The 16,829-nt window shown below is 54.2% G+C and overlaps 1 protein-coding gene across 1 annotated transcript in view; it reads right to left on the reverse strand.

Moving 5' to 3' along the window:
* Positions 1–15,735, reverse strand: part of LOC117873927 (zinc finger protein 777-like) — a 32,570-nt gene extending 16,835 nt beyond the window's left edge. Inside the window, 6 exon segments of the mRNA XM_034763829.1 lie at positions 8,877–9,765; positions 11,050–11,163; positions 11,877–12,003; positions 13,580–13,609; positions 13,611–13,979; positions 15,539–15,735. Coding sequence (XP_034619720.1) covers positions 8,877–9,765; positions 11,050–11,163; positions 11,877–12,003; positions 13,580–13,609; positions 13,611–13,979; positions 15,539–15,562 — 1,553 coding nt within the window. The 5' untranslated portion in view covers positions 15,563–15,735.
* Positions 15,736–16,829: the final 1,094 nt, after the last annotated feature.

Below are 16,829 nucleotides of genomic sequence, written 5' to 3' on the forward strand. Positions count from 1 at the left end.
CAGCAGGTTTAAAGCAAAGGTCAGGAAGTACTTCTTTACCCAATACACAGTCAACCTGTGAAAATGATTGTGAAGGCCAAAACTATGACAGGGTTCAAAAAATAATTGGATCAGTTCCTGGAGGACAGGTCCATCAATGGCTATTAGCCAGGATGGTCAGGGATGCAACCCCATGCTCTGGGTGTCCCTAAACCTCCAACTGTCAGAAGCTGAGAATGGGCGACAGGGGATGGATCACTTGATAGTTGCCCGGTTTTGTTCATTCCCTCTGGGCACCTGGCGTCGGCCATTGTCAGAAGACAGGATACTGGGTTAGATGGAGCATTGGTATGGCCCAGTGTGGCGGTTCTTATGCTCTTATGTTATGTTCTTATGAGATTGGCACAGGCTGAATGTTTCAAAAGCCACTAGTGATATGAGTGTGATGGGATCCCCAGGGTGCAGCCTGGGACTGTGGGACCGCTGTGCCCCCCAGAACGCTCTCCAGCCTGGGCTGTCTCTCACAATGCCTTGCTAGTGATCAGCAGCAAACCCCTCCAGGTGCTGTTATCACTCAGCACAACCGCATGTGGAGCCCCACACCCAGCTAGATTGCATGAATGCTCCCAGAGCCACTCATGAATCACACAGGGAAAGGCACCAGCCAGATCCCCCCAGCTCCCAGCACTGTACCTCAGGAATATACCGTCTTGCACCACTCAAGAGGAGCCGTGCAGATTTATTAGCTGGTTCACCACTTCATCAATGGAAAGTGAATATACACCAACCTTTGTAAATCTGAAGAGATTTACTACACTTCATGCAAGCTCACTGGTAAAGATAAACAGTTAAACAAATCTATTGACTACAAAAGATAGATTTTAAGTGACTATAAGTGACAGGCAAAAAGTCAGAGTTAGTTACCAAAATAAAATAAAATATAAGCACGCAGTCTAAACTCTCAACCCTATTAGACTGGGCAACATCAAGATTAAGCAGTTCTTCTCACCCCACTGGATAGTGCAGTTCATAGTACACAGATTTCACCCTTGAAACCTGAGCCAGTCTTCTCTGTTGGAGTCTTAAGTCTTCTCAGTGTCGTTGTTGCTTGCAGCATCGGTGGGGGCAGGAGAAAGGCGATGCATACACCTGCTGTGTTCTGTTTTATACCCTCAGTCCCAGGTGCTTGGGGAACACACAAGTCCAGGCATGTCTGGGGAGCATTGCTGAGTCTCCAGGCAAGGTTGAGCAGTTCCCCTGATGTGGCCTCATGCAGATGAGTCATTGAATTGTAGCGCCCTTGCTGGACAATGGCTGTGGATGGGTTGTTTGACACCTCGCTCAGGCATTGGTTACTTTCCTTGTTGTTGCTAATATCTGGCTGATTTCCCCATTTACCGCATGTTTTAGTGACAGCCATACAACACAATTCTCATAACTTCATGTGCATTAATGATATACATATATGGATAGAGAAATGACTTTCAGCAGGTCATAGCTTTTCCCCGATACCTCAGATGGTCTGCTTTATATGCAAGATCACAATTATAGACAGATGAGGAATGGGGGTTACAGTACGCTCCCCCCAAGGTATAGTATGTCACAATGAGGTGACATGTTTGGGTGCCCAAATTTAAATAGGTGGATGGGGCCCACGGTTTTTTAAGTGCTGAGTAACCTGCCTCTGAAAATCAGAACCCTTTCAGATGGCTCACATTGGGCACATGGAAATCAGGGCACCCAAAATCCCCCATTACTGATAAAAATTGAGGCCACCGATTTATTATTAGTTTTAGCTACAGTGGTTTATTTTGCGAGCTTGGTATTTTTCAGTCTCTCTGCATCCCTAGAATGCAACACAGGATTTACATAAACCTGGCTCCCACCCCTCACCCAGCCCTAGCCTTCCCCCCTCATAGCCTTCCACCTCTGCCTGTGTGGGTCTGGTGCAGAGACCCTGAGTGAAGCTGGACAGGGCTTGCACTTGTGCAGTTTACGGGTGGGGAGTAATTGTTTTTATTTTAATTCTAAGAAATTAAATACCGAAAATGGCATTAAAAATGTGAAGGATGCAACATGAAACACTTGAAGATCAGGAAATGACCAAGTTGCAGTTGTGTGAAATTGAAGTTTAACTCCAAGGAAAAATTTACATTTAAAGGACTGGACATTGGTGTGATGGGTTGGATCACAGAAACCCCCTTGAGGACTGCCAACTGATGTGCTGAGACTACCTCGGAGCCCGTTTTCCCTGGCAGCTTGGGACTTCAGTGCCCTGCCCGGTTGGAGCCAGACACGCCAGCCTGCTACAAACCCAGACCCAGGTCTGAACAATGTCCCCCAAAAAGCTGCAGGCTTAACTGAAAACAGCTTACAGAAGTGTTCCTGTCTCCAACACTCAGATGCCCAGCTCCCAATGGGGTCCAAACCCCAAATAAAACCGTTTTATACAGGGTAAACTCATAAATTGTTTGCCCTCTATAACACTGATAGAGAGATATGCACAGCTGTTTGCTCCCCCCCCCGGTATTAATACATACTCCATGTTAATTAATAAGTAAAAAGTAATTTTATTAAATATAAAAACTAGGATTTAAGTGGTTCCAGGTAATAATAGACAGAACAAAGTGAATTACCAAGCAAAATAAAATAAAACACGCAAGTCTAAACCTAATACAGTAAGAAAGTGATTACAGATGAAATCTCACCCTCAGAGATGTTCCAATAAGCTTCTTTTACAGGCTAGCCTCCTTCTAGTCTGGGTCCAGCAATCACTCACACCCCCTGTAGTTACTGTCCTTTGTGCCAGTTTCTTTCAGGTATCCTATGGGGGTGGAGAGGCTGCCTCTTGACCCAGCTGAAGACAAAATGGAAGGGTCTCCCAGGGCTGTATATAGACTCTCTCTTGTGAGTGGAGACCCCTTCCTCTCTCCTATGCAGAATCCAGCTGCAAAATGGAATTTTGGAGTCACATGGGCAAGTCACATGTCCATGCATGACTCAGAACTTTACAGGTGGCAGCCATTGCTCACATGCTACCTTGAACGTCCCCAGGTAGACTTCTTCTGTGGATTGGAGTCTTCCAAGGTCCCATTGTCTGTTAAGTGTTTCTTGACTGGGCACTTAACTTGCAAATCCCTTTCTAAAGAAGCTGACCAAATGCCTTACTGAGGCTACTTCAAATCAAACCAGTACCCAGCCAATATTCATAACTTTGAATACAACAATGATACGTGCCTACAAATAGGATGAATAGATTCAGTAGATCATAACCTTTGCAGAGAGATGTTACATGGCATATGTAGCATAAAACATATTCTAGTTATGTCATATATACATTCATAAGCAGATTTCCATAAAGCATGATGGGGTGCACCATCACAGTTGGATTTAACCCTTGCTATTAACAGAAAAGGAAAAGACATTCACACACACAGATCTCACTGATGATGAAGTAGCTAGGAGTACACACCAATATGTATTTAACCAGGATTTAAAGGGTGAGAGTATGTCACGTAAGATCCTGCGCTTTGGGGACAGCAAGATGTTCTGGAGTAAGAAGTTATCAGTAATAAGCAGTTGGCTTCATCCACTTGCAGGTTCATATCCAGCACTGGCAAACCGGATGGGACTGATTCTGTCAATGATTTTCATTCTTATAAGAGCTGGTCAAAAAGTAGAAAAAAATTTCAAAGTTGTTGCCGTTTGTCAGGATTCAAAATGGAACAATTTTTATTTTTTCTAAAAATCTTCACATACTATTTTAAAAAAAGGAGATTTGCTGTTTTCTCCCTTTTTTCCTTCTTGCTATTGTGTGTAATAATGGCTAGGCTTTGGGTTTTCTCCACTTTTCACTTTGCTCATCCGTGACTTTTCAAAACTTTCCAACTCTGGAAAAGCTACAGCACAGAGACAGGTGGTCTCCTTTTTCCTCTGGCGAGAGTTGGGGATGTGAGTATGTGGCAAAAGAAAGAATAAAAAAATGCAGGGGGGCAGGGTGGGAGTCCCAACCTGAGAACTTATTTGATTTCTGACATTTCATGGCAAAAAAGGAGAAAAGCAAAACATGAAATTTGCAGTTTGGACAAAAAAACAACAACCCTGAACAAGTTCAGGAAAAAAGGAAGCCTTTTGTGTACATTTTCAGGTTAAAAACCAGGCAATTTTTCATCAGAGAAAGGTTTGAATGGAAAAGCAGCAGCAGTTAATCCATGATCTAACAACCCAACAGCAGCAGCTAGTACAACAGGTGGTCACCATGCTATGGCTGCCCCCTACAGCAGGACCAATGAGCCTCAATCTGGAAGCGACCCCCCTTCCCATCAGGCTTACAAAGATAGGGCCTGATGGCCTTCCCTGAAACCTCAGCAGGGTGTCACAGCAGCCTGGTGGCCCGTCGAACCAATGGGCAGGTTTGCTGGCCCCGTACCTAACCGGGATGGTGCAAATGGCTTATCACGCTTTAGACCACGTTACTGCTCGAGATTATGTGCAAGTCAAAGCAGCCATTAACGCTCTGGACATCGGGGAAGAGACGTTCTGGCTATGTTTCCAGAAGGATGGGATCCTCCGGGAAGACGGCCATGTCTGATCACCCTCAGACCTGAGATGAAAACAGGAGGCCCGGTAGGCAGAGATGATTTTACTTGAACAATTCTCCCAGATATTCCCCCCTGGGGAAAAGGATGAGGTCCTATGGCATCGACCGGAGACGACGGCTGATGCTGTTTGCTTCAGGGAGAATTATCTAGCAGCTAAGACCCCTGTGATGATGACGCCTCGCAAGGGGCCTCCTAGGGCCAGCACAGACCAGTGAGAAATCTGGCCATGCCCACAACAAGGGCACAAGGTTGGTTGGTCTGAAAACTGACCATGCTCCATCCTTGGTCCGACTGGCTGGTGGTGGGTTTCACCAGGTCTTCTGCCAGGGATGGAGAAAGCTTCTCTGTTATGTTTTGTATTGAATTAAAACCAAGGCCTTGCTCTTGCAGGGGGATCCACACAGGCATAAGGGTCCATCTAAACGCACCCCACTGCAGGATGTGTTATTGCTGTGGGTGGCCAAAATACTGGGCCACCTGTCAGTTTTTCCCACCAAGCTTCAGAGAACATCATTCCAGGGCTCCCCCGAGCCGCATGGTCTGTTCTCCCCTCTCCCGCCATATGCCTCCCCCTTTTCTCCTTCCCCTGCATGTTCTTCTGTTCTCACCTTCTCCATCTCCCCCCGACCCTGCATGGGCTTACGGGTTTCCAAAGTCGAGATCCCCCTCCCTGTTCTCCAAAGTTTCCCCCTCCTTTCTCCCCTCTCCTGCAGTTCTCCAGCCCTCCCATCTAGCCCTCACCCCATTGCCTTGCTCCTCACTTCCCCGGGAAGCAGCGCAGGGGAGCTGCTCAGCCTAGCTAGGGTTTAGGTGTGTTCTCGTTACACTGTCAAAACAGACACGGGAGTCACACCATAAGAGGAATCATCATCATTTATTAAGTGCCAGGACACAGAAGACGCGGCTCCTGCCCCCGAAGAAGTTACAGTCTAAACAGCCAACACAAACACAGCTAGTCACCTCCACAGCTCACACTGGTCATGGGGGAGGAGTAAGTGTGGGGGGAAACTACAGAAAGGAAGGGGGATCCGATCAGCAGTGGGGGAGGGGTATGAGGTGGGCGCTCTCAAGGAAACCAGGGGGTCAGCGTGGAGAAAACTGCAGAAAGGTAAAAGATACAGACTAGCACCTGACAGGACCCAGAGGGGAACCTACCCAGTCACAGCCGGTTCACAGCTTCCCTCCATCTCCTTGCACGCTTGGTTAGCGGGGTCACTTCAAAGCCGTCTTCGCTTTAGTTTCAGGCAGACGCTAACTAGCAGTGCGTGAATGGGCTGCCCCCAGCACAGAAATCCTTCGGTGACCAACCAGCCCTTGGTGGCCGTCCGTGGAGACTGCGAGCCGGACTATTGCAGCAGGCCGAGGGCAAGTTGCACTGGATTCAGTCATGAGGCTGGGTGGATTGTTTTTACCATCCCGTGTGGCCAAAAACAAATCGAGCCCAGACCAGACTCTTGCTGCTACCAACCTGCCCTCCTCTCCCTGTCTCCAAATGGCAACGAGAGGCAGGATGGCCCAGTGGCTACGGCACCAGCCTTGGATTTCAGTGACCTCAGTTCAGTTCCCTGCTATGCCACTGACTTCCTGGGTGACCTTGGGTGAGTCACTTAGCCCGTGCCTCAGTTTCCCCAGCTGTAGAGTGGGGGTAATAGCCCTGCCCTACCTCCCGAGCTGTTGTGAGAACTTCATCCCATGGACCTTCCAACCCACCAAGGTCCTCCCTCCTGGCTTTCTGCCCTTGTTTCCAGTCACTGACGGCAGGGGAACGCCCTGCACCATGAAGTTCCCTCCAGTTGAGGACAGGACAATTCCATTCTATTTTCCTAAGTTCTAGATAGTGTTAACTATACTCTCTCTGCTTCATCCCACCCACCTTGGGCCTTCTCAGGCTCTGCTCTCGTGTGCTTCAGGCAGCGTGGAAGCCATGCCCAGCTCAGTGACACGGAAGCACATGGGGTCGGATCTGTGCCCGAGTTGCAACAGGCGACGCACTCTGCCCCATCTCGCTGAAATGGCCTTACAGATGGGGTGGAGGAAGGTTACAACGTACAGGGGCTTGTGACCTGCAGACTCCTTGGTGCCACCGGGCAGAGGGCCCAGGGTTTACAAGGATCCCCTAGGTTGGATGTACGTCTCAGAGTGCACCAAAGGTCTCTACTCAGAGCCAGTAACCTACTGGTCATCAGAATCACTGCACGACGTATGTACGGAGAATAGTTAAGGAGAGCTGGCTCTGGACTTCCCAGGGTCTTGGAGGGAACAAGGCAGGTCACCAGGAGGCGACACACCTTGGAAATGCTCTTTTCAGGCAGGAGGTAGCAGACCCCGCTCTCCCTCCAGAGCCGTGTGTGACGGGACAGCTCACACCACGGGCCCGGCTGCACACTGAGCCACTGTCCTCTCGTGCAGACTGCACACACTGACACAAACAGCAGCTGCCGTCCTGTTTATGACTAAAGACAAAGGATGGGACTGGTCGAGGTTGGGGGGCAAAGAACCTCCCGGAACCCCTCACTAGGCAAGCAGCTAGTGGGTGGTGAGTAATATTCTCCCAGCCGCGGGGGCGTTCGGGAAAGAAAAGGCCAGGTCCTACAACACTGCTTATGATTTTATTTTAGCTGGAACCCTCTGCTGTCGCTTGATGCTCTGGGCTTCGTTAAATAACCTTATCCTCGATTTCACCATGTGCCGGGTGGGAAGCGGAGCAGCGAACTGAGGGGCAGCTGGGGGTGGGCTGGTTCCTGGGAAGCAGCAAATCTGTGACTCCTGCGAGTGTCCAGCAGGCCAGGGGCTGGACACTCCAGGGAGACGCTGCAGGCTCGAGGGGGCCTATTGGTAACCAGCAGAGAGGAAGCGGGTCCTGTCAGGCCTAGCAGGGAGGGCTTGTGTTGCCCGCTGGCGTTGGGAAGCTGAGCCCTGGCAGGGACAGACCAAGCTTCCCCACGCTAAGGGCAGCTGGTAACAAGGTGCCCCAGGGACCGTCACTGGGCGCCCCAGCCAAACAGCAGGCAGGTGGGGAAATTACCTGCAAGGAGGAACAAACTGTGGAGAGCCCAGGGAAGGAAGGAATCCCGAGCACGATTCCTAGAGGATCACGGCTGGGTCGTCCACGGCCCCGGCTATGAGAACACACGGATCCCGCACAGATTCCCAGGCTCCAACGGGGCAGGAAACTGAGGAAGCCGAATCTCTGAATATTCATAAGCCGGGGGATCCCCAGGCAACACCCGCTAAAACCGAGCTGGGTGCGGCCCTGCCTGGTGCGGGCGTTCCCCAACCCAGGCCGTGGCTGCAGGAGACCCAGGGCCTGAGGCGTGGACGCCCCCTTCCCGTGCTGCCGGGGCCCTTTGACACTCAGGCACAGCGGGACACGGGCTGGGACACTGCAGAGAAATCAGTGCCCAGCCCCACATGTACAACTCAAAAAGAACAGGAGTACTTGTGGCACCTTAGAGACTAACACATTTATTTTAGCATAAGCTTTCGTGGGCTACAGCTCACTTCTTCGGATGCATAGACTGGAACACACAGACAGAAGATATTTATACACACAGAGGACAGGAAAAGGTGGGAGTAGCCAGACCAACTGTAAGAGGCCAATCAACTGAGATGAGCTATCATCAGCAGGAGAAGAAAAACCTTTGAAATGATAATCGAGATGACCCATAGAAGGTGCGAGGAGAACTTAACATGGGGAAATAGCACTAATTGAATCTATTTCCCCATGTTAAAATATCCTCACACCTTCTATGGGTCATCTCGATTAGCACTTCTAACGTTTTCCTGTCCTCTGTGTGTATAAATATCTTCTTGCTGTGTGTTCCAGTCTATGCATCCGAAGAAGTGGGCTGTAGCCCACGAAAGCTTATGCTCAAATAAATGTGTTAGTCTCTAAGGTGCCACAAGTACTCCTGTTCTTTTTACGGATACAGACTAACACAGCTGCTACTCTGAAACATGAACAACTCAATGGAGGTGGGGCTAGGAGGGCCCCATGTCCCCTTCGAACTACCCCCCATCTCCTCACCCTTCCCTCCCAGCTAGGCTCTGCCGGCCCTGAGTCCAGAACAGGGCCCCTCCGCCGCCTCCTCCGTTTTAAAACCACTCTCACGCCTACTTCTCTTAACAAAAGGCTGCACTCAAAATATAGCTTCGTTCCTGTAAAAATCTCCCGGCGATAAAGTCGCTGCAGTGCATGCTGCGGTGCCAGCCGGCTGGAGCTCCCGGGTGTTGCTTTCGGAGGGAGGCAGCCCCCTGTAAGACCCCCTGGAGCGTGGCTTCTGGCCCTGCTGTTACCCCACGTGGCCCGGCCCTGGCCCCAGCCCAGGGAAGCCCTTCCCGGGGTGGATGTTCTGGTGGTAGTAGAGCGAGCGCTTGTAGCGGAAGCTCTTGCCGCACTCGGCGCAGTGATAGGGGCGCTCGCCCGCGTGCATGCGCTGGTGCTCCACCAGGTACTGGTTGCGCGTGAAGCTCTTCTCGCACTCGGTGCACTTGTAGGGCCGCTCCCCCGTGTGGATGCGCAGGTGCCGTGTCAGGTTGGAGTGGTGGCTGAAGTACTTGCCGCACTGCGTGCAGATGAAGGAGCCTTCGCTCCTCCCCGAGTGGATCCGCTGGTGCAGCACCAGGCTCACCCTCTGCTTGAAGCTCTTCCGGCACTCGGCGCAGGTGTAGGGCCGCTCCCCGGTGTGCGCCAGGTGGTGCTTCCGCAGGCTGGACTTGTGGCAGAAGCTGCGCTCGCACTCGGAGCACTTGTAGGGTTTGCCTCCCGCCTGGGCTCCGGGGTGGGGTTTGGGGCTGGGTTTCAGGGCAAAGCTCTCCCTGGACTGCGGCAGGCAGGCCCCTGCTCCCGTGTGGTCCCTCTGATGCAGGGTGAGATGCTGCCGGCTGCGGAAGGTCTTCCCACACTCGGCGCAGACGAACAACCTGGCTGCCGCGGGGCTCTGCAGGTGAACAAGCAACGGCTGGAGCTCCTGGGGGTCTGTCCCGCACCGAGTCGGCTTCTCCAGGCCGTTTCCGGGCAGGTCCGCGGGCTCCCTCTCAGGGCTGCACAGACTCTCCTCATGGGTCGTTCCCTGTTCCAGACACTGGAAAACCTCCATTTCTGGCAACGTCCTTTGTAGCTCCAGGTGCTCCGGCTCCTCCTCAGGGCTCTCCTCCTCCACTTTGACCACCACCCTGCTATCTGCTGCAATACAAAGAGAATCCAGGCTGTATTCACTGCATAGGCGGGGGATGCAGGCAACCTCCTGAAACTACGGCATCCTGGATTCCCAATGCAAGCCCATGGACGGGCTGGGGCTGAGCAGGGCCAGGGAGCTGAACAATCCCCTCACAATACCCCTGGGAAAGAGGGGGCAGTTATAGTGTTTTACTGATCTAAGGCCTCGTCTGCACAGAGCTCCAGGCAAGTCTCCCACTGCCCCGGTTCAGTGCCATCGGTGCCGGCCGCCTTTTGGCGCCAGCAGCATCTCAACCACCACGGCACTCTTCCGGAGGGCAGGTGGCGAGAGTGCGAGTGGGCAGTTTGTACCAGCGCTCTTGGGAGGGGAGATCTCCCTCCATTGTCAGCGTACGCCGGCCTCAGTGCCTAGCAGACAGTGTGTGTGTGTGTGAGTGTGGGGGGAACACCTGACTGCATATCTCAGGGGAGGGGTCTGCGATCAGCTGCGCTCTGCAGAACTTTGCTGGGAACGAGTGGCTTTCTCCCCCTGCCATTAGGATGTAGCCAGCGCGCTGGAGAGCCCAGCCTTGCAGACCACCCAGCCGCAAAGATCCCAAGGCCAGACGGGACCATTGAATCACCCTGTCGGACCGTGCGTATCGCACAGGCCAGAGAACGGCCCCTCCAGCAGATCTTTTAGAAAATCGCCCAGCCTTGGTTTAAAAATGGTCAGTGATGGAGACCCCGCCCTGTCTGTTGGTAACGCCTTCCAGGATCATTACGCTCATTGGCAAAAATGGCACCTTCTTTCCAGTCTAGCTTCAACTTCCAGCCCTGGGATCCAGCCAGCTTCTTAACTCCCCTCCAGTGGCCTGTCCACTGGATCCCAGGAGGTGAACTGCCCTCCCACCCAGCCAGAGGTCAACATCGGGGGTTGAGCAAAGCCATTAACACCCTCCCGTGTGGGCCAGGGGCTTGAAATATTGCCTGCCTGGCCCACTGTGATGGGCTCTTTACCCACATGCTAACTCTGCTTCGCTTTCAATCGCCTCCTTCAGCTCTGCACCGTGGCTCCCTTGCTGGTCTGCCCGGCTGTCACTCCTGCGGCCTGTGCGAGCGTGTTCCCTATTCCCTGCGAGTCCCTCTTCTCCTCCCTCCAGTCTCCCCTCTCTGCAACATTCACTCACGGCTTTCCCAGCCCATCTGCTCTGCACACAGTCCCCCCTCCCTGCCCCCAGCTCAGCCCAGCACCTTCGCTCTCTCCTGCCTCTGGCCAGAAAGCACTTTGTGAGGCTGTCTAGAACTCACCCGAGCAGGGCTCTGGAGGGATCTCTCTGCTCTCGGAGTCCTCCCGATCTCTGACACACGGCTCCTCCCCCTGCTCTATCTGGGACACGACGTCGGGTTTGGAGACGGCGTAGTCTGTTCGTGGGAAGAGATAGCGACACTCACCGGCTACCCGGCACACGGAGCGGGACCGGCTTTCAAACCAGCCCCCTCTGGTCGCGGAAGGTGATGGGATGGAGGCAAACACGACACCAGCAAAACTGCTCTCCCCACCCCGGTGGGTCAGTGAGGAACCACAGGGAGTGGAGCCCTGCTTGCTCCATGTGGGCTCCGATCACACGACTGCTCCCCAGCCGGGCACGAAGCAGAACAGGTGCCGCTAGCGGAGGGGACAGCCGCCAGCACTCACCTCCATGCAGCGAGGGAACGGCACGCGGGTCCCCTAGCCCAGCCGCAGGGAAGGCACAGAGAGAGGAGAGCACCACGGGCATGCACAGGGCCCTCTGGATCAGCAGCTGGGCCAGGCCCCTGCCCCACATGCGCGTGTGTGCTCTGGATGGGGCCCGTTCTCCCCCAAGCGCCTCTGATGAAGTGGCCAAGCAGCATGTCAGTTGTGATGGCTGCGGTCTAAGGGGCGGGAACCTCCTGGACTGACACCAGCATTTAATTTAATAACTGGCAACAGCTGCCTGACCCTCCAGCCCTGTAGCACATGAAACCTGCCGGTGAAGGGCACCGATAAATTCACGTGAGTCTTACAGTCCCTCAACAGCCACCGGAAGGCAGAGACCTGAAAGTATCCCTCCCCCAGAGCAAGGCGGGTACAGGTTTTATGAGAGGATCCTTACCCAGCGAGATCAGGGTCTCGTAGTTCCCCTTCATCACGTTCTTGTACAGCTCCTTCTGCCCTCCGTCTAAGTTCTCCCACTCCTGCTCGGAGAAATAGACGGAGACGTCATCGAACGGCACTGGGACCTGCAACCACAAGCATTGCACGCTCAGAAGCAGCTGTCAAATCGTAAGGGCAGCAGCAGGCGCTGTCACGCGACGCTACAGACCAGACCAGGGGAGAATATTTCACACACATGCCATGGAAACACTTCACAACTGTTTTTCTTCTTCTTCTAAGCACGTTACTGGGCAAACTGTTCAGATCAACTCGCACAGGGAAGAGGAAATAAACATCATCACGTTTCATCCCCCTCTGTCACCCAGGGCTAGATGCCGATACCCTTATTCCTGGTGAATAGGGCGTGACAATCTGAGCCTGTTTCCGCTCCAGAATTCCCTGTCCCCTGCCAGATCTGTCAAAGCTCCTCCTCCCACATGGCCCTACCCGAAGAGGTGAAGTCACCCTAGGAAGCAGCCCCGGGCAGGAGGATCCTTGTCGCATGGGAAGTGACAGGCGCGCTCCAGTGAAGAACACACAGCAGTACAGCCCTTTCTCACTTCATCCCTCTCCTTTCATTGGCCGGGGGGTAGGAAGGAGCAGAAGGGGGTTAATCTGCTCTGTCCAGGGCTTTGCAGTGCCCTCACAGGCTGGTTTAGATCAGATTTATAGATCACCTGGGTCCGATTCCCCTTCCATTGCTTCTGTTACCGGAAGGGCCAGCTGCGCTCAGGGCCCCATTGTGCTGCGTGTTGTATACACACACAGGAAGACAGCCCCCTCCCCGCAGAGCTCACAAGGCAGACATAGGGCGGGAGGGGAAAAGGCTCCAAGAAGGGAAGGGATTTGCTCAAGGTCACAGACCAGGTTGGTGGCAGACCTAAGAACAGACCCCCACTCTCCGGATTCCCAGTCCAGTGCACGCTCTGATCCAGTTCAAGATCACTCTCTATTTTTAAAGGGGTGCCCTCAATTTAACCCCTCCACCACACACTTCCCTGCTAATATGTAACTCTTACGGAGCCCAGAACTGAAAGAGATTGGGGAGGGGAGGGATATGCCTCTCTCTTTTTTCAGCCTGTTTGCTATGTGCACGAGGGCACCTTTGCGTGAGTCACATTTCCGTCATCTCCCTTACAAAGCCAGCCAGTTTCCCTGTTGTTTGCGTAGGTCTCCCACATTGCCACGGCTTAACATGAAAGAGCGATTTTCCGACCCTCACGAATTGGCTGGGGGACCCAGGGGTGAAGGATGACCTGAAGCCACTTTCAAGTCATTTCTAGCCATTGATTCTATCCTAGTTCTTTGTATCGTGATCGCCCCTCGTAGTCCCAGTCAGGAGTGGAGTCACTACAACATCGCACAGAAACGATTCCCTGCTCCAGACACCTCACTGCCCCTCCAGAGCAGAGCTGTGACTGGTGTGTGCACAACACAATGGGAGGAGGAGAGGCAGGTAATGGATGGAATCACAAGGTAACAAGAAGCAGATGCTGCTTCTTAGCCAAAAAACAATTGATCAGCTTAATACCTGTACATCCTGAGTGGGGCTGGGTGGGGTGTTACATCGGCCCTTGCGTGGGTGGAGGAGAAATTGACTCAATGACTTTATAATTTCCCTCCATCGTTAATCAGTATGATCTAACTAGCTGGGATAGTTACCTTGGGGACGTCCCCCTTAGTGCCTGGGGGGGAGCCTCAGGACCCAGAAGTTCCTGTTCTTCAGCAGGTTCTCCATGTTCTCCAGCCTCCTCTGCAGTACCCCGTACTCCTGGATCAGAGTCTCCAGCACGGCCCACTTACTCTCCAGCTGGTTCCCGAACTCCACCACGGTTTTCTCACAGCCTATCAATTTCTTCTCCGTCGTCCCTGTTCTCCCTTCCAGATTCAGCAACCGGATGGCGTGAGCATCAACTTTTCTCTCCACAGCTTGAATGGCAGCCACTAGACTCAGGGAGATCTCCGCAGCGTGCAGCGGGGTTTCTCTCTCAGACGTCCGGCGGGGGAAAGCATGGGGCTGTGAAAGAGGCCAGTGCTGGGGCTCCATGTCCCATTCTGGAGCCTGTGTGTACGGAAAGACATGGAAAATGGAGCTGGGAGCACGTTCCCTTTGTCAACATCGGCTCCTAAGAGCAACAGCCGCTCCCAGGCTGCTCGATGCTCTGTCGGACCCAATTTTTCTTCTTACTGAATGCACACACAAAACCTCCTAGAATACAAGCATGATGTTCTGCAAAGGGCATGTGGAGAAATTAAGCACTCAAAAGTAACGAGATTCCAGAAGCTAAGGTTGAAAGATCAACTACCAGGCACATTTCTGCTTTGAAATCTGATTCTGCAGCAAACAGGGCCCTTGGACTCCATGTTTGTGTCTGTGATTTTCAGCACAATTTTGCCCAGTGTGGAAAGAAAAAAATGGTACAAAGACACCACACTAGCCCTGCAAACACAACCCAGATGCTACGTCAGCAGGTTCTCAAACTATGGCTGATCTGTGGAGAGCTGACAGGTCACACAGCGTGAGCTCCACCTTCTCCCTTCTACAGGTATGTAGGCTCTTCACTGGAAGGAAGAACTTGATGACTTGTAGAAAGAGCAGGGAACAAGGTGGAGCCAAGCCCAGCTGCCTTTAATAGTAGTTGCTAGAAAGGAACCAGGAGCCACCCGCAGGGACTGCTGCCACCAGCAGAACAATTACAAACAGCAAGACACTTTCCTGAGATCATTTCTGCATGCAAGGAATTGCTGTTGTTGCCACAGGGAAGTCGTGCAAACCAGCAGGAGATGGGCTGGGTGACAGCCAGTGGGAGGAAGGGGGGGGGGGTGTCTGCAAGACACACACCTTATTAAAGATTTGGGCTACATCATGAAAAAGTTTCAGTTCCCCTGTCTAAAGCGCCCCCACCCACCTAAAAGACCAGCTGAGTATTTGTAACCACCCTGCAGGCCCAGCAAAGTAAGAACTGGAACATTTCCAGCTTCCCAGGCCCAGCAGATCCAGCATTGTGGAGGGCTCTAGTCAGAGCGAACCTAGTGTAGCCAGGGCGGAGCTGGGACGTTTTTAGCTAGCGGGTCAATACAATCGACTAAGGTGCTCAGAGGAGCAAAGCAGACGCTCTGCTCCGGCTGCCTTTATAAAAGCATTGGGGGGGAGGGGGAGCAAAGCCGCCCGGCGGCGCCGTCTGGACGCAGCCTTACCCGACGCCTCCTCGGGCAGCATCCGGTCCGGTCCCCAAACACGTGTTAGAGCCGAAGGGAAGGGTGAGAAAATCCCCGCTCTGTCCCCAGGGTGCAGGGGAAGGAAGCGGTGCCCTTGGTCCTGTGCCGTTAGCGACCCCCGGGCCCCGCGGACCGGGACTCCCCCCTTGCCCCGGGGGGGCTCCCAGCGATGACAAAGGGCGAAGCTCCGGGGCTGGCAGGCGCAGCAGATGCCCCAGTTTAACCTGCCCCCGGACCCGGTCTCGGTGTCATTGGCCGCCACTTGCTCCCCGCCCCCGGCAGGGCCAAGCCCCGTCCCGGGCCACTCCCCAGCGCCGGCGGCCCGGCGGCAGGAACCGGGGCGGGCCACGCTGCCCACCGCGCTGCCGAGCAGCAAAGCCCCGGCCCTGCCCCGGCCCTTACCTGGGCAGCGGCCCGCTCGGCCATGGCCCTTTGTCCCGGCCCGGAGCTCGCCCCTCACCGCGGCCCGGGGGCGGCCCGAGGAGCGCTGCTGGCCGGGCGGCGGGATCCGGACCCGAACCCGAGCTCCGCTCCCGCTCCGGGCTGGGCAGAGCGAGCGCCGCCGGGGGGAGCCGCGGCCTGGCTGCCGGGGCCCGGGAGCGGCGGGGCGGGGAGGAGCGGGGCGGCAGCGGCCCCTGGCGGCGGGGGGATCGCGGCGCCGGGCAGCCCGATCTCGGGGCCTTGGCGGAGGCTCTGCGGGTCCGGATCTGTCCCGGCCCCGCGCGTTGGTCGCTCGGGCCGGACTGAGCGAACCCGGTTCAGCCGCCTGGAGCTCAGGCCGGGGCAGGTCCCCGCAGCTCCCCGGGCCGGCTGCAGGGCCGCTCCCGCCGTCAGCTCCCTACCGTGCCAGGCCGGGCGCTGGGGGCTGAGTAGCCCTCACGGGGGGTGGACAGCAGGTGCGGGGCCCCCAGCAGACGGAGTTCGCGCGGATGCCAATCCTCTGCTGCAGTCTGACACCCAGCGACGCTCAAGCTCCCCCTCAAACGTCTCCGAGGTACCAACATCCCCTGAGCCAGGAGCGGCTGGAGCCCCCCATACAGCACTGGCCCCCCAGCCGCCCCTTAGCGCCACACAGAACGAGATGGCTGCAGTGCTGTATGCCGGGGGGGAGCCCAGAACCCCCACAGCACCCTTGCCATGGGGACCACGGGGGGGGGTCCCTTTCTGACTGGCATGGGATTGTCTCTGCTTCACCTTCGGGGACACGGACTAGCAGCAGTGGAGGATTCTTGTTGCTGTCATCTCGCAGGCCCTGGTGTTTTCCTTAACACCCACTTTCTGAGCCCTGGGCTGACCTGCCACTCACCGCTGTCACTTAGGAATACAAGGAAGGTTCTAATTGTCATGAAGAGCTTTGAAAACACACACACATCTCCATCGTTTATTACGTTTAACACCTCAGGATGTTGAAACCAATCTCATGATTTGGGGGGTGGGGTGGGGGTGTGACATGATTTTTCAATGCTTGGCCTTGACAATATTGTTCTCATTGACTACAAGCGGGAGCTAGTTCAGACCATGCAATTGACAAACTAATTCGGTTGCTAGGAAAGTGCTACGAAAACTTGCAACTTTTAACAGGTACAGCCAAGCGAGCGTCAGGCATGGGAGTGGGGGAAAGGGAGAACAAACTATACAGCGGGAGAGGATGAGACTGGCAAGGAAGGAGGACAGAGCTCCAGCCACTGATTTG

The sequence above is a fragment of the Trachemys scripta genome, chromosome 2, assembly GCF_013100865.1.
Source record: "Trachemys scripta elegans isolate TJP31775 chromosome 2, CAS_Tse_1.0, whole genome shotgun sequence".
Taxonomy (NCBI): domain Eukaryota; kingdom Metazoa; phylum Chordata; order Testudines; family Emydidae; genus Trachemys; species Trachemys scripta.